This window comes from Drosophila miranda, chromosome XR (genome assembly GCF_003369915.1).
Source record: "Drosophila miranda strain MSH22 chromosome XR, D.miranda_PacBio2.1, whole genome shotgun sequence".
Classification (NCBI taxonomy): domain Eukaryota; kingdom Metazoa; phylum Arthropoda; class Insecta; order Diptera; family Drosophilidae; genus Drosophila; species Drosophila miranda.
Genome location: NC_046674.1, coordinates 21,665,792 through 21,681,515, shown reverse-complemented (window position 1 = coordinate 21,681,515; position 15,724 = coordinate 21,665,792). Strand labels below are relative to the sequence as shown.

Here is a 15,724-nt window from a genome sequence, read left to right as displayed (position 1 = left end):
GGTCCTTAAATGTAGCCATTCTTGTAGAAATATAACTCATATAGCTATCTAATAATATTAAGCTGAATATCAAGATCGGGGAAAATGATTTCCTATCGACGTTGTCGACTAGTAGGTATTAATATATACTCCACGAATATTATGAACCTTGACGAATTTTAGTTCAGAACTGGAGAAAGGCATCGTGGTGGTTTAGGTAGGTGGTAGGTGGTAGGATGGGTCTACAAAAATAATTGACATAAAGTTTTTTCCGAAACTCTAGATGATCACTTTTTTAAATAGAGGGGCGGTATTTACGGTACATATATTTGGAAAATGTGAAGGTATATTTCGGTATATTTTCTGACCCTCGATAAATCCGCGGTCACACTGATTACATAGCTACGGAGTTTCGATTTTTCCAGCCCAAATAATTTTTCTGTTTGCAAAAAAATAAGCGCTTTTGTGCAACGAAAATTTTACAAATGTGGTTGCTTTAAGCAAGCAGCAAAATTGCATTTCCGAAATTTTCCGCCTGCAGCTGGCCCTGGACGTGCTTTGTATCCGTGGAGAACAGAGAAGCAAAGGTATTGGGACATCGACATCGCCATGTGTGTGTGTACATGAGTGGCTGTGCCTGCGCTTGTGTGTGTTTGTGTGTTACATTGTGTGTCAGTTTGTCTCACAAGGCTAGGGGAAAAACGCGCTGGAAAAACTAACAATGCTCCCAGTTCAAACAGATTTTCTCAATTCTTCAAATCCACAGATAGACGCCGTGTGGGGTTGGGTTGCTTCCGCCCCGCTGCGCTTAGCGGCGAACAGAATGGGCGACCTTCCGGGCTCCACGGGCGGAGGAAGTGGCCCAGCTGCAGTCGGAAATGCAAGTGGAAATGCTAGTTCTGCAGGCAACACAGGCCTTGGTGTGGCCGGCACCACGGGCGTGGACCGTCCACCATCTCCGGCCCGCCTCTCGCACACATCCGAGAAGCATCCAAAGGTGACGCTAACCGAGCTCAACATGCTGCGGCGCCATCGCGAGCTGTGCGACGTTGTGCTCAATGTCGGTGGGCGCAAAATCTTCGCCCATCGGGTTATACTATCCGCCTGTAGCTCTTACTTCTGTGCAATGTTCACGGGAGAGCTGGAGGAGTCACGCCAAACAGAGGTCACCATACGCGACATCGACGAGAACGCCATGGAACTGCTCATCGACTTTTGCTACACGGCCCACATCATTGTCGAGGAGTCCAACGTGCAGACTCTGCTGCCAGCCGCCTGCCTGCTTCAGCTGGTGGAGATCCAGGTTAGATCAACGACTGCTTTGTATGTTGTGTTTGTTTACATGGGGAGTGTTGTTATCTTTTATTTGCTAGGACATTTGCTGCGAGTTCCTCAAGCGCCAACTGGACCCGACCAACTGCCTGGGCATCCGAGCCTTTGCCGACACACACTCCTGCCGCGAGCTGCTTCGCATTGCCGACAAATTTACCCAGCACAACTTCCAGGAGGTGATGGAGAGCGAGGAGTTCTTGCTGCTGCCCGTTGGCCAGCTGGTGGACATTATCTGCAGCGACGAGCTTAACGTCCGCTCCGAGGAGCAGGTCTTCAATGCGGTCATGTCCTGGCTAAAGTACAATGTGGCCGAGAGGCGCCAGCATTTGGCCCAGGTGAGTTTTCGATTATATCTTTCAGCGCATCATAATGCCTCTGTGCTTCTCTCCTCTAAAGGTACTCCAACACGTCCGTATGCCTCTACTCTCTCCAAAGTTCCTGGTCGGCACTGTGGGCGCCGATCTCCTGGTCCGCAGCGACGAGGCTTGCCGGGATCTAGTGGATGAGGCCAAGAACTATCTGCTGCTGCCCCAGGAGCGCCCTCTGATGCAGGGTCCACGCACCCGACCCCGCAAGCCAACACGTCGCGGCGAGGTTCTGTTTGCCGTAGGAGGCTGGTGCTCCGGCGACGCAATTGCCTCAGTGGAGCGCTTCGATCCGCAGACCAACGACTGGAAAATGGTTGCACCCATGAGCAAGCGACGCTGCGGTGTAGGCGTGGCCGTCCTCAACGATCTACTCTATGCTGTGGGTGGCCACGACGGTCAGAGTTACCTGAACAGCATCGAGCGCTACGACCCGCAGACGAATCAATGGTCCTGTGATGTGGCACCCACCACCTCGTGCCGCACCAGTGTGGGCGTGGCGGTGTTAGACGGTTTCTTGTATGCTGTGGGTGGCCAGGACGGGGTCCAGTGCCTGAATCACGTGGAGCGCTACGATCCCAAGGAGAACAAGTGGTCCAAGGTGGCCCCGATGACCACACGACGTCTAGGCGTCGCGGTGGCCGTCTTGGGCGGTTTTCTCTATGCGATTGGTGGCTCGGATGGCCAATGTCCCTTGAATACAGTAGAGCGCTATGATCCTAGGTGAGTGCCTTAATACCTTCCTCCCCTGGATCCGTATCTGGACTAATGTCAAATGGCTATGTGTTTGCAGGCAAAACAAATGGGTGGCCGTCAGTCCCATGTCCACGCGTCGCAAGCACTTGGGCTGTGCGGTGTTCAACAACTATATCTATGCCGTTGGCGGGCGAGATGATTGTATGGAGCTCTCGTCCGCTGAGCGCTATAATCCACTGACCAACACCTGGAGCCCCATTGTGGCCATGACCTCGCGACGCAGCGGGGTGAGTGATGATAAAGGTCTCCGAACCTAAGCTACGATTTTTAACTTCCATTTGTGCTGTGCGCGCGTGTGTGCTTTTGCAGGTCGGCCTGGCCGTGGTGAACGGACAACTGTACGCGGTGGGCGGCTTTGATGGCTCCGCCTATCTGAAGACCATCGAGGTGTACGATCCGGAGACGAATCAATGGCGTCTCTGTGGCTGCATGAACTACCGCCGCCTGGGCGGTGGCGTGGGCGTGATGCGTGCTCCTCAGACTGAAAACTATATGTGGTGCGGAAACAGTCTTTAAGCAGCATAATTATCCCCCATCCTAATGAATTTCATAACTTGCTTGTTCGTTTCATTTCTCATTCATCGATTGTTGTATTTTGTCTTCTTTTCCCCTGCTTTCTCACATGCTCGCTAACAACACATGCTAACAAATGCGGAAAACGCAGGATACGCAAGGATTCTGTTGTCTGATGGGAGAAGCATCCGCCGTCGTTGACGTTGCCCTCGCAAACGTTGCCGCCGCCGCATTTCTATTAGCAATTGAAGCCAAATTTAAACCCCCCTACCACCCTCACTCCCACCCATCCACTCCTCTCCTCTCCACTCCAATCAACTCCACTCTACTCCCGAATCCGTTGCTTAGCAGATTGTCTCTGAATGTACTATGTGTTAATTGTTTATGTCGTAGAGCCTAAGCGTAAGCCCAAGCCCCTCCCCCAGAATAGTAGTATAAGAGATAGAAGCCCAACTAACTAATCCCTCACTCGTCACCATCACCCACCCCATCACTCCTGTACGTAATTGAATGATTGTAACTAATATTACACTAGTACTAGTACTCTAAGCAGCTATAACTGATGGACAACTCGAAATCGTAATACCTAGAAGATGTTGCTGGTTGAAATTTCATGGAAATTGCTAGCCCATGCCCCACGCCCCATGCCTTCTTTCGGTAACAGAGTTAAAACAAAACACGAATCAAATACTAAACATTAAACAGAATTCAGTTAGCTATAAATTGAATATCAATGAGCTCTAAAGTCAAGTAACAAATTGGTATTAACATAATTTACATAGTATTAAGCAAATAATTCAAAAAAGTTTGCCCCCTGGCCCTGTTTGTATTATTTATTATTATTTGATCAGTAGGACAGTTCTTTTTTGAACATTATATTATGTGGTATTTCAAGTAGACAGAAAAGTTTAAAATAAGATCAAATAAGCTTGTCTGTTGAGCTTAAGAATCCACGAAAAATACACGAAAAGTTGCAATGAACAAAGTCTAAAGTCTAAAGATAGCCCAAGAAACATTTCAATAGTAAAATTAACGAGTCCATTTAAAGTCTACGCCTAGTTGTAAGTCGAAAAATTGTAATATTGTTAATCGTAGATTGAATGCCGGTGAAGGTGACAGAAATACCCTTGGCTGGCAGTTTCCCAAATGCAGCGCAGCAGATCGAGTTTTATTGTTAAACCAAGTTTGACGACCTGCAAAGACCTGCGCTGAAAGAACCAACTCGAAATTATTCGGTGGCCACGTTTTTTTTTGTTATTTGAACTTTTATTTATTTAAAATTGATTATTTATTGTACGCTTTTGCATCTCATTGTATGTATGTATTTACTTTATTTTATTATTGTGCACCTTTGTCATTAATTTATACTGTTGTTAAACCGAGAGCAAATCGTATGGAATTTTGCTTCCAGATGAAGAATAAGAATAGCATTTACAAAACGAAAACGAACCTTATTTATATGGTAGGGTTAAGAAACAGATAAACACCCACACACCACACAATACAAAACACACACCAAGCAAATATTAAACAATAGAAATTGATAGTTACATTAAATGGAATACAAATATAACGCAAAAATTAGCACAGTGTTCAAATTCAGTGAAAGTTCATCATCAATGAAACCTTACTAAGCGTAGGGGAATATAATAATAAAATATACTATACTAAAGCAAGACGCTATTTCATTTCACTTTGAGAACTAGTTCAGTATTGAATTTTATTCAAATTCAAATTTGAACTCGATTATTTTCAGTGCTCGAAACAGGCGCCATCTGCCGACTTTGAAGCGAAGCTCTTGACTGAACTGAAATCAATAGACGCCCAGCTGTTCATTCTGGCGCTTTATTTACTATTTCTAACTTGTACAAATATTTTGTAAGTCTTAGGCCCTAAAAATGTCCGCAGTGGCGGACAAAAAGAAAATCCTGACCAGCGTGGAGTACACAAGGATCTGTCAGTTCGTTAATGGATTCCATGGACTAGCCATTGACTGCGAATTCGAATTGAGGAATCGCTACTTTACGGATGTGGAACCGCTGGCCCTGACGTGCATTTTGCAAACGGAGCTGTTCAACATGTCGCGCGGCCAGCACTGGCGGCACGACCATCGGGCAAAGAAGCTATTGAAGACGTAAGGGAATCAGAAGCCTTTAGTTAAAATATGGCTTACTTTCAATTATTTTCCAGATATGAGGAGCAAGCTCATCTGTATAACGACAATGCCCTGATTATACGCATGGCCTGTGCCGAGGGCGCCAATCCCGTGGCCATGTGCCGCGTCCTGCTGCAGGAGAAATATGACCTTAAGCAGAGGCCCCAGGTCTCCCGTCTGCTCAAGTATCCGCATTTGATCAAGGATCCCCAGCTGGCTGCCAATGTGCAGCAGTGTATGTACAGCGATAACCAAGAGGGTCCCATCACAGATCTTCGTCGGCGCATAATTGGCGAGGAATACGAACTGAAGCTGAAACACCTGGCCAAGGAGGCCGGCATTCACTTCTACGATGAGCGCGACCTGCGTCGCATGGGCTACGACAAGACGCCCGACATCAAAATGATACTGCCATTCCTCCACAAGGGCACCGTGGTCAATTGGATCGAGAGCAAAGCCAATTTCGGCGATCCCAAGAGCCACAAGTGGAACATTAATCAACAGTTGCAGAGCTATTGCAATCGGTATGCGCTTTATCTTTTCTTTTGCTTGGTTGCTTGGTTCCTCCCCTCTCACGCCGCTTATTCTCTTTAGTTTCGGCCCTGGCATCATCATATACTGGTTCGGCTACCAGGAGGAGACTCCCACTCTGCCCGACAATAATATAGGCATCACTGTGCTTATGGACTTTCCAGCAAAAGAGGATTTGGTCTTCATGCAGCTAGCGGAGTGTCAATCAACAGCCAAAAAATCAATAGCCCCGAGCCCAACAACAGCAGATCCCCACTCTCTATCTGCAGCCGGGGATCAATCGACGACGGCAATCGCGAAAGGAGCTCCGAACCCCTTGAGTGGGGGTTAGTAGTGGGATATGCAGGGAATCGTGGTCTTTTTTTATGTCTTCTAGTTTTTGTATCCATTGAGATTTGTGCGTCCGTCACGACATCGTATGTTTTATAGCCAATTTTTCAACTAGTTGATATTACAACACAATTTTCCAACATTTGGAAATATGTATGTAGCTTCTAGTAGGACTCAAGTCAAGACGCGAATGCATTGCATTTAATTAAACATTGGCTGGTTAGGCCGACGCATGACAAATGCTGTACTACAGCACCGAAACTCATTTAGGTTTTTAACAATTTTCTCTTTTTATTCTGTATTCAGAAATTCTCATTTACACACGATTTACTCAAATTGTTATAGTACAAAAACATAAGTTTCTTCTCGTTTCTGGCATTATTTGTTTTGTATAAAACTATAAAATATTGTAATTCTTGTTTCTGAACTTAATCCCAAAAGGTGGCAGAGCAGAGCAGAGTAATTATTGTTCTTAGAAAGAAGGAAAAAAATAGGTTAAACTAAAATAAAAACAAAATCATAAATTATGCTATGTGTTGGTTTTGTCTTGTATTGTATTGTATAATTTTGTAAGCCATTCTTTAAACAATTGTATACACATACTCGTGGCAATTCCAATTTCAATTCCAAATCCAATTCAAAAATCTAAACCAAAATCAAAATGTTAGCAGTATGTATACAAAAAATTCAGCTGCGTTTCTTGCATTGGCAATAAGTCGTCTCCCAAGAAGGTCTCCATTGGTTGGGCTGATTGTGGTTCTGGTTGATGTAAAGTTATTGTTGCTAAGATTTCGTACTGGTAGGCAACTCGTCGATTCAGTTTCCGTTGATATACATTGGTGTCGTTTCGCGTCGTCTCAGACATCCTTCAGCTCCTCGGGCATGTCGTTCTTGGGATGCTTGTTCTCAAAGTGTTGCTTGTACGTCTTGGGATCGGGCATTTGCGACTGCAATGGACGGACGCACACTGATTAGATTGTGTCCGTCAGTGACGGCATGGATGGCAACACTCACCTTGCAGACGGCGCACACATGGACGAGCGCCTTTTGGGCCGCCTTCTTTTGGTCGGTGGCGCTGTGGCCCTGTTGCTTCTTCATCTTGGCCTGCTTGTCGGCCGCCTTGGCCTGTGACTGGATCTTCTGGTGTCCGCGTGCCATTTTTTGCTACCAAATGATAATAAAAGTACACAAATATTCATTAATCAATTAATGCGCTGACTTGGCAACAACGCCAAGCATGCCATGCCATGCTTTGTTTGTTGTTGCGCTTAGGCGGGATTTGCAACAAAGGCGGTAAACGGCAGCTGCAGAAGCGCAGCATTGGCAACCCAACAGCTAGTACGTCTGAACTTTCTCTTTCTCCCCGAGCCAGCCACAACACACTCACTCAGCCACTGGGGTTCACAGGAAACGCGTTTTTCTATCTACATCTAATGATCGTAACTAAAATTTAACCGTGACACGAACACCGCCACCGCACTGACGCCGTTCCACCCCGTCGCTGTGGCAGACAAACGCTTCCATGCTTGGCAAAAAAAAAAAAATGTGGCCACCGACCACGTTCTCTTTGGCGACATCTTCCTTACCTAATTGCTGTGTTTTGGGTTTAGCTCTGTATGCGAAATGTAATTGCGCAGACTTTGGTTTAATGTTTTGTTAGTTTGACGAAACGTTTTCGCGTTTATTCTCAAAAATTGTTGACTGCAAAAATTTTAATAATAATTTGTTGGAGATGGGAGCAGCACTGCTAACGTTTTGTTCATGATGGTTGAACGAACTTAACCCACTTAACACCCCTCAATTAAAACAGGGGTGCAACTTGAGTTAAACCACGGAAACTAATACTGCTTGTAAATTCTTCTTGTAGATTCATCCTTTTTCTAAAAAAAAATTACTGAATCTTTCACCTGAACTGCGCTAAAATTCTTCAGGTTTCATAATGTTCCTTGATTGTATACCCACTGGTCAACAATGGGTTAATCGTCCTCTGTCCATGATCAGAAATCATATTCCTTGGGTTAGATATTTGGTTTTATATTACTAGCTAGCTAGGACCCTCAGCCCTGAATGAATAATTTTATCCGATTGACGAATTATTTTTCAACAAGATTGGCTAATTTTAAGTACTCCTTTCTATTGGATTGTTTATAAAATATAATGTTTCAGTCTGATTCGACAACGTTTAGAGGTGGCGACTTGAGGTCAAAGTTCAAAAATACGATATTTGGCCAATAGTTCATATGGCAGCTATACTATGTGTATATTGCTCTAAACGGATTAAATTTTGTTTGTAATTTAGAACACTAAAATATAATCCTGCCCACAAAATTTCAGCCCGATTGGTAGACATTTAATTGTACATTTTAATGTACATACACAATTTGTTTTGCTTTTTCGCTCTCGTTCTTTGTGGGAGAGGCAGAACAGTATTTACTCGCCAACGCATCTCTGCTGAACACCGCTCACCACCTTCTTTGAGCCGCCTACGCTGCTGCAGTTCTTATCATAGCTCTCTTGGCGTGATCTGCACCACACATACAAACACACAGCGCCCTCGCTTGGCCACCTACTCTCACTCTCGTTCTTATTCGTTCTTCTTATCTGCAATGGGAAGAGAAAATATGAGCATAACCGAAGCCGATTTCTCAGCAGAGCTTAGAGCCGCCCACGCTGCAGCTTTATCACAGCTTGCAATATCTCCCAGTCCTTCTTTCAAAGCGACCATTAAGCGGTCATTAAAATCACCTGAGATCACGTTATCTTTGATCACCTCAGATGATCATCAAGGGAGGGCTAGGGACAAGGACTTTTGAGCGTAATTCATGGCAGCAAAGCAAAAGTAACGGCGGGTGCAGGATGGCATCATCAAGATGGCAAGTGGTGCCAGGCGGCAAGGAGAGCAAGGCGGCAGTCAATGCAAGGCGATGTGTCCAAAAAGTGAGTGAAAGTGCGAGTAAGCAAAAATTAAAGTGTAGTGCAAGAATTATATAAAGAGCTTCAAGTAGTTCGGCCACAAACTTTTGCTCTCGTTATACTGTTATGGTTTTTTTATTTTCTCTTACATTTTTCTTAGTATTTTATTTATATGGTCTCTAAAAAATATTTACAAAATTATATAAAGTACCCACTCGGAAATCTCACACCACGGTAGATATCGCTCGAAGAAAACGGAAATTTGAACTGGAACTTTGAAATTAAATTTAAATTTTCCCATGCAAAAATTGTATTTAAAAATGATAGTTGTAAATATAATATAATTTTATTTGGTAGAAAACTTAACAAGATCGAACTAAATATGTATGTACATACGTAAATGTATAATTAAACCAACATGCTTGCATTATTGTCGCAAAACTCATAAATATTATCAACAAATTGCATTTCGTTTGCATTTTTAGCAACATGAGGTGTTTCTCGTTTCTGTTGTTGTTCTTCTTTCGATGCTGCCACGCCCACACCGCAGCAATATTCGGCTGCCGTCTCCTCGAGAGTCATTCGCTTAAGGTTATTGATCAGGGATATGTCGTGTCTCATTTCGTTCTTCAGGTCGAGTAGCTCGTGCTCCGTTTTGATTATGTCCTCGGCATAGGCTTCGATGTTTTGCTGCAGCTGTCCCACGGAGACCTCCATTTCCGGCCGCCTATAGCGTTCGTTCTGAATCCTATACATCCGGCACTTCTCAGACAGTTGACGTGTCAGCGCGTACTCCCTTTCGTAGCGAACGTTCATGTCAGCGTGCAGGGATGCCAACTTATTGCGAACACTGTTGCGCAACGGTCGATCCTTGCGCCTGCGTATATAATTATAGTTCACGTTATTATTGAATTCGTTTGGAGGATTCGCTGCCGCGGCTGCTGTTTCTGTTGCTGTGGCCAGAGTCGGTCGTCGACGACGGCGCTGCTTGGCGACCCGATTTTCAGCGAGTTTATAAAGCTTGCCCTTCGAACAGTTTCCCGTGGCACTGTACAATTGATCCGGCATGATGGCCAGAAGCAGCTCATCGGCCGCCGCTTGTCTTTTGCCTTTTTTGTTGAGCAGACATCTATCCTTTGTCTTGTTGGGCACTTTGGGAGGAGTATTTGTGGGCTTTGGCATATTCTTTTTGCTTTTGCTCAGATGCAGGAGCTTCTTTAGCCACTTGATCATCGAAAAGCTGCCACTTGGCGGAGCATGTGGCATCAACTGCAGCGTCATGGGATCCCTGAAGTTGTCTCGATGCTTGAGCGACAGGCGCAGCTGTAAAAGGAAGTGGGAAAAGGACGAGATTGTAGTGTACTGTATAATCTTTTTAGATTTCCCCAAACTTTTGCGAAGCTACTCCATTAGGAAACCATTAGGACTTAGGACCGTGCTAATGGGGGAGCTCGATCATAAAAAATTTACAACATAATTACCCCCCAAATATAAACATGAATCTTAATACAAAAATCAATAGCAAAAGCAAATTGATTTCGTTGGGTGCGACATGGGGAAATGGGGAAATACCGAAAGAAAAGGCTCAGAGCGCATAAGTCAAATACGAAGACAATCAAACAGACATATGTATGTACACATGTACATATGTATTCTCTGGGGTGGTGTGACCAAAGGGGAAGGGGGGAGTAGGAGGGGGTGGTCGGGGGCGACATGAATTTCACATTTCTTTCTGACTTGCGTGTGGCGCCAGGACGACCGAGCGACCGAAGAGAGAAAAAACGCTTATTATGCAATCACTGTAGACTTTTTTGGGCTCAGTTTTTGCACGCCAGGTGGGCGCTTAGGCAGAAGGGGGGAAGGGGTGGGGAGCTGGCTGCCTCTTATTACCTCATTGTGTACACGGCTCCAAGCGCGCCAAACGGGCAAAATGGCCATGTTGCCGTCGTAGCTTCGCTCTATGCCGCCCCAACTTTCCGTTATAATGTAATCGCTGTAGTCACGCGATGCTGCTGCCGTCGATGTCGCTGCCACCGCCGCCGCCGTTTCCTTTGTAGTAGCTGTTGCCCTCTGGCCGCCATCTTGTATTTTTCAAAACGGAACCCAACGGAAAAAAAGAAACGTAAGAAAAGAGAAAGAACAAAAAAACAATACAATAATTGTAAATGAAAAAGGAACATACATAAATAAATAAAAAGGCAAATTGTGAAATAGAAATGAACGAAGCCTGCAGTCACGTCACATCAGGATACTCTCTGCCCTCTGTCCGTATACTGCAACATTTTGCTTTTTCACAGCTGTCACAATGTGGATCCATCCCATCCCCTACTGCATACATATATTTATATATATATATCGTATAAATATTGATTTACCTTTGGCATCATCACTGCTGCAGTGTTGCCCAGTGCCAACAACGTTGCTCAGCTCGTCATCAATCAGGGCCTTGATTATGTCATTGCATGTGGTTTTGTTGGTAACACCCGATACGTATCGCGGCTCGCCATCGTCCATCCAAATGGGGATTTCCTTATGGCCTTGCTCCTGTTTTTTGGTAAAGCCCCAGAAAGAGAGGGAAAGAAGACAGGCGTTAATCATTTGTTGACCCAAACATCAGTTTTGATTTTAATTACAGTCGAATTTTAGATGATGGATGGCATTATTTAGTGGTATCGGAATCTACTTTCGGAAAAAGACAGCACTGATCTTATTGATATGGAAATCTGTATCTTCGAAGAAGTTTTGTATTGTCTGTTTCCAAAGTGTAAAGATTCTAACAGGAAAATGGTTGCACAACCAAAGAATTATAGCAATTTTCTAGCTGAATGGCAAACACTATTTCCCCGGAAGAGCTGTACCAGGTGCCGGTGCCGGTGCCGGTGACGGTGCTGGGTACCCTGTCCATGCATATGACTAACCAACACTTACTACCAACTCCTCCCACCTGGCCCTGTGCCAGTGCCAGCGGTAGTGCAAGTGTTAGTGCCTGTGCCAGCGCCTGTGCTAGTGCCTGCCCACCCAATTAGATGATTTGTTTGATTTCAGTGGAAAAGCTGCCGCCACCGCCGAAATGCAGGGGAAACGCGTGAGGTGAGGCGAGGAGAGGCGAGGAGAGAAGAGAAGTGGTTGGAGGCACTTACCACAGTGCTATTAACGCCATAGAGGGAAATGGAACGATGGCGTCGACTGGCCGGGCCACCGTTTCCGCTTCCCTTGCTGTGTTTATTTTTGCATGTTGGTGGTGGCATCACGGGTGGTGCTAGTGGCAGTGCTGCGTCCACCAAACGTTCCTCAAATGCAACCTGCTTATTATGGTGCTGCTTATGGTTGTTGGTGCCTTGATTTTGACATCGCCTGGTGGGCAGTATGGGGCTTTCGGGGAGATTCAGTAGCGATGGACAGCTGTCCAGATTATCATCGATGAATGTCGAGTTTTGTTGCTGCGGTGCCATGTTTGTTCGCTCCTTCCCGTGCAGGTATTTCTTTTCAAAAAAAACGCTCTCTCGTTAATTGGCACTGCAAGGATACAAGTATACAAGGATACAGTGTAAGAGGTATGTACTATAATGGAGGGGATATATATATTTTACGTATATGGTATTGTATCGTATGGTGTGGCAGTGTGGAAAACATGCAATATCCTTGTCAGACATTTTTTCTGTTGTTGTTGTCGTCGTTTGGCTCCTGTGTTCGCCTACGTCTAACGATCAATTTAGATTTGTTGCTGGCGATTAAATAAATTATGCACGAGCCTCTACCACTCTGTTGCCACATATGTGCCACATGTGTCTGTCTGCGTGTGTGTATCTATAGTTGCAGCACATCCCCCCACAGCACCTAGACCCTGCCCACACTAAACCCAAACCCATCTAGATTCCTAGAAAATTGCCTACCAGCGCCAGTTGGCGCCGCTAGGCCATTATTCAGGACTGTACTGCCGGCATTTAGCCACATCACTCTCTACCCAAGTCGTACCGTACCGTACAGTACCGTACCGTACACCTTCTCCTATCCTGACGAGGCTCTCCCCGTAATTTGTTGGTGCTTTCGATTATAGTTCCAGGGCGTTGTTCGGGCCTTGCACTTTGTATGCAAATTTCAGCTGAAGCCGAAAAACATTTTTGCATTGCATTTGCGGTGACTTATGAATTAATGCTAATTTATGCCATGCCGCCGGAAAATGCAGGCAAGAAGACAGCCTATGTACTCTCAAATTATATACACATACACATGTATTGTCTGCGGAGAGTGGAAGATTGTAGGCCTCTAATTGAGTGGTACAAAAACAGCTTTGGAAATTTTTTAGAAAATATGTAGATTCGGAAGGAATCGAATCATTAGTTTCTGCTTTCTTTTGATACAAAACCTTCACCATTCCGCATCGTCAAATATTCATTTGCTCTCTGGACTCTGGTGTCTGAGCCATGGCACATACCATGTACCCCTTTCTGGGCAGCTATTAGCCAAATGAATTATAGGTAAGGCAATTTGCAAAGGGATATTCTATTTTTACGAGTATTCGGATCCGTGAGTGTGCTGTGCTGTGCTGTCTTTGATTACGCCGGACAGCGGACACCTGGGACACGTGGGACACCTAGGGGACACAACACATTCGCTTAAAAATGCAATTTCCAATCAAGATAAGTTCAAATGTATGTAAATTTCCCATTGGCGAGGCCAATTACTGTCTGTCCGGCCTCCCCACCCCCCACTACCGACCGGTAGTGCACTCTTAATTGTTTCTGTGGAGGAGTGCCACTCCCCCAACCCAAACCCATTATACATTTATGACCAAGCTATTGGCCAAGTTTTCAAAATACCTTTGACCCCAGAAGTTCAATGTCTCTCAAGTTTCCCTCTTGCGGAATATTATATTTTCAAGAGCTTCACAATTCTGAACCCCCCTGCCAACCGAGCCTTAAATAATTGTTATACCATTCCCCAACCCCAACCACCCAAGATTTATACTTATATTCATTGCGTGTGAAGCAGAAATTAATTTGGTTTTCGGTATTGCGCATTGGTTTTCGAACAAGAAACTGAGCGAAAAATGACGTTAGTCGGTGGGCTGTTGGGGCGTATGAGTAATATTGAGATTGCTGTGATTCGATAGCAAAGAAATTGATCAAAAAAAGAAAACATGCCACCTATTTGAAGGTTAAATCTCTGGCGAATAGGGCATTCATGGCACTTACATTTGGTTTGACTGAGTTCATAGAGATCTAATACTTTTGAGGATCTTACGAGATTTCAAGCCTTCATTTATTTATCTAAATATTCTATAGACACAAATAATTTAGATCTGTGTCTTTTAGAATTATGACTAAAGTTTGACATATTTGCTTCTTTTACCGAGGTATTCTACATATATTTTTAACACTTACACTTAAACTTTTTACACACAGAAAAAACATTAAAAAAAACATTGATGTATCTGGTCGTGTATCGTCATGGCAGGTTAATTTCCTTGCGACCATTCGATTTGCTCCAGCAGCGATCAAACACAAAAAAAAAAAACCATAAAACCATATGAACATATATCTTTGTTAAGGCTGAAACTTTCCAGCTGCTGTTTCGAGCCGAACATTCGATTTTGGCACCCGCAGAACCACAGAATATATGAAAACCAACTGTGAATTCTCCCAGTGCCAAGAGCCAATGCCAGCATTAACGATCGCCGTAGTCGTTGTCTCAAACAAAGCTAAACTAAGCTAAACACTTTTCCTAAGCCTAAACGAAGACCATCATCTATGGGCTTACCTCTGCAGGATCTTTCGTTTCGAATGATGTGTCTGTGTTCCCTTTTGGCCACAGGATGGATGAATAATTTGTTCTATCTCTGGTCTCTGCACTACTGGCTTGTGGCTACCAGTTCTCATGCTGCAGCCGCAAGGACATGTTAATCCTTTGAGCTTTGACACTTGACTGAAGTTCAAATTTGAATTTTGCGGCTATGTAAGGTGAGCCCAGGCTGGCGATGGCGACGTCGACGTCGAAGCCGCTAACAGTTAGCAGCTAGCAGCCAGCGGCTAGCAGCGACTAGCAGCGCTGCCTCGTGCATATATAGAGAACAAAATTGTTCTAGATCTAGACAGGTGCTAATGGTGCTGTCCTTGTCTGCAGCACTGGAAGCGCTTTGCTCGCATTCAAATTTTCCACACACATACACACACACAGACACAAAAAAGAGACGCACACACACACACACACACAGGGGTACGTACTGCAGGTCCTTGCTCGGTTGGTTGCCAGGGAGAAGAACGTTGCACAACAAATAACTGAACTGAACGGCGTATCCTTGACGACGGCATGTGACTAACTAAAATTTTATTTGCTACCACACCAAACTTTAAACCAAAAAAAAAGAAATAACCAACTCCAAGAAACGTCGAGCCACCACGCATACCAACATGATGGACACAAGCACACACCTGGCCAAGACAGAGAGGAAGTGAGAGCGAGGGAGAGGGAGAGAGAGAGAGAGAGAGCGAGCGAGGAACTAGAGGGTAGGTACCCTTGCCCCTGTGCTCCCCTGTGCTACCAGGCCGATTGGTCTTGCTGCTGCTGCTGCTGCCGCTGCTGTCGTCATCATCATCATCCTCCTCCTGCCTGCCGGCCTGCCAGCCAGCCTGCCTGCCTGTCTTTGGCCAACCAGCAGGCAACGCAACCACCAAAAAAATGTATAAAAAATGCTGTACTACCAATTTCCACTAGCCCTAGCCCCGCGCTAGACCTTCTCTCGACCACTCCCTCGATTGTGGCTGCAGTTTCAGTTATTTCATAAGCGAACTATAGCGTGTGCTGCTCGACAATACATACGTATACGTATACGTACACAATACCAATGCCA

At 45.0% G+C, this 15,724-nt stretch overlaps 4 protein-coding genes across 7 annotated transcripts; 2 read left to right on the top strand and 2 right to left on the bottom strand.

Annotated features, from left to right (window-relative positions):
- The first annotated feature begins 357 nt into the window (after window positions 1-357).
- LOC108152819 (kelch-like protein diablo) lies at window positions 358-4,526 on the top strand. Its single transcript, XM_017282410.2, has 7 exons — window positions 358-566; window positions 746-1,282; window positions 1,353-1,646; window positions 1,708-2,399; window positions 2,470-2,659; window positions 2,742-2,929; window positions 3,097-4,526. Exons 2-7 carry the CDS (start codon window positions 803-805, stop codon window positions 3,119-3,121), a joined length of 1,869 nt encoding a protein of 622 aa, XP_017137899.1. The 5' UTR covers window positions 358-566; window positions 746-802; the 3' UTR covers window positions 3,122-4,526.
- Window positions 4,527-4,742: 216 nt separating this feature from the next.
- LOC108153103 (protein C15orf41 homolog) lies at window positions 4,743-6,416 on the top strand. The gene is made up of 3 exons (XM_017282886.2): window positions 4,743-5,079; window positions 5,136-5,624; window positions 5,695-6,416. The coding sequence occupies exons 1-3, from the start codon at window positions 4,844-4,846 to the stop codon at window positions 5,960-5,962; spliced, it is 993 nt and encodes a 330-aa protein (XP_017138375.1). The 5' UTR covers window positions 4,743-4,843; the 3' UTR covers window positions 5,963-6,416.
- Window positions 6,417-6,485: 69 nt separating this feature from the next.
- Window positions 6,486-7,734, bottom strand: LOC108153104 (zinc finger protein 706-like). 2 transcript variants are annotated; one of them, XM_017282887.2, is made up of 3 exons: window positions 7,548-7,734; window positions 6,976-7,125; window positions 6,486-6,908 (listed from the first exon to the last, which is right to left on the bottom strand). In XM_017282887.2, the coding sequence occupies exons 2-3, from the start codon at window positions 7,117-7,119 to the stop codon at window positions 6,819-6,821; spliced, it is 234 nt and encodes a 77-aa protein (XP_017138376.1). In that variant the 5' UTR covers window positions 7,120-7,125; window positions 7,548-7,734; the 3' UTR covers window positions 6,486-6,818. The 2 variants fall into 2 exon arrangements, with proteins under 2 accessions (XP_017138376.1, XP_017138377.1); XM_017282888.2 differs by lacking the exon at window positions 7,548-7,734 and adding an exon at window positions 7,349-7,369.
- Window positions 7,735-9,055: 1,321 nt separating this feature from the next.
- Window positions 9,056-15,200, bottom strand: LOC108153561. 3 transcript variants are annotated; one of them, XM_017283634.2, is made up of 5 exons: window positions 15,099-15,200; window positions 12,015-12,390; window positions 11,250-11,418; window positions 10,765-10,955; window positions 9,057-10,197 (listed from the first exon to the last, which is right to left on the bottom strand). In XM_017283634.2, the coding sequence occupies exons 2-5, from the start codon at window positions 12,324-12,326 to the stop codon at window positions 9,283-9,285; spliced, it is 1,587 nt and encodes a 528-aa protein (XP_017139123.1). In that variant the 5' UTR covers window positions 12,327-12,390; window positions 15,099-15,200; the 3' UTR covers window positions 9,057-9,282. The 3 variants fall into 3 exon arrangements, with proteins under 3 accessions (XP_017139124.1, XP_017139123.1, XP_017139122.1); XM_017283633.2 differs by lacking the exon at window positions 15,099-15,200 and adding an exon at window positions 14,635-14,860; XM_017283635.2 differs by lacking the exons at window positions 10,765-10,955; window positions 12,015-12,390; window positions 15,099-15,200 and having other exon boundaries at window positions 9,056-10,197; window positions 11,250-11,359.
- Between the last annotated feature and the right edge of the window lie 524 nt (window positions 15,201-15,724).

Coding starts and splice junctions, on each gene's coding strand:
- LOC108153561 (XM_017283634.2), bottom strand. CDS start 12,326: ATGGCACCGCAGCAACAAAACTCGACATTCATCGATGATAATCTGGAC. Junction 10,956..11,249: donor CAGCAGTGATGATGCCAAAG/GTAAATCAATAT, acceptor GAAAAATACAAG/ATGGCGGCCAGAGGGCAACA. Junction 10,198..10,764: donor GGAGCCGTGTACACAATGAG/GTAATAAGAGGC, acceptor TTCCTTTTACAG/CTGCGCCTGTCGCTCAAGCA.
- LOC108152819 (XM_017282410.2), top strand. CDS start 803: ATGGGCGACCTTCCGGGCTCCACGGGCGGAGGAAGTGGCCCAGCTGCA. Junction 1,647..1,707: donor GGCGCCAGCATTTGGCCCAG/GTGAGTTTTCGA, acceptor TCTCCTCTAAAG/GTACTCCAACACGTCCGTAT. Junction 2,660..2,741: donor TGACCTCGCGACGCAGCGGG/GTGAGTGATGAT, acceptor GTGCTTTTGCAG/GTCGGCCTGGCCGTGGTGAA.
- LOC108153103 (XM_017282886.2), top strand. CDS start 4,844: ATGTCCGCAGTGGCGGACAAAAAGAAAATCCTGACCAGCGTGGAGTAC. Junction 5,080..5,135: donor GCAAAGAAGCTATTGAAGAC/GTAAGGGAATCA, acceptor ATTATTTTCCAG/ATATGAGGAGCAAGCTCATC. Junction 5,625..5,694: donor TTGCAGAGCTATTGCAATCG/GTATGCGCTTTA, acceptor TATTCTCTTTAG/TTTCGGCCCTGGCATCATCA.
- LOC108153104 (XM_017282887.2), bottom strand. CDS start 7,119: ATGGCACGCGGACACCAGAAGATCCAGTCACAGGCCAAGGCGGCCGAC. Junction 6,909..6,975: donor ATGTGTGCGCCGTCTGCAAG/GTGAGTGTTGCC, acceptor CGTCCATTGCAG/TCGCAAATGCCCGATCCCAA.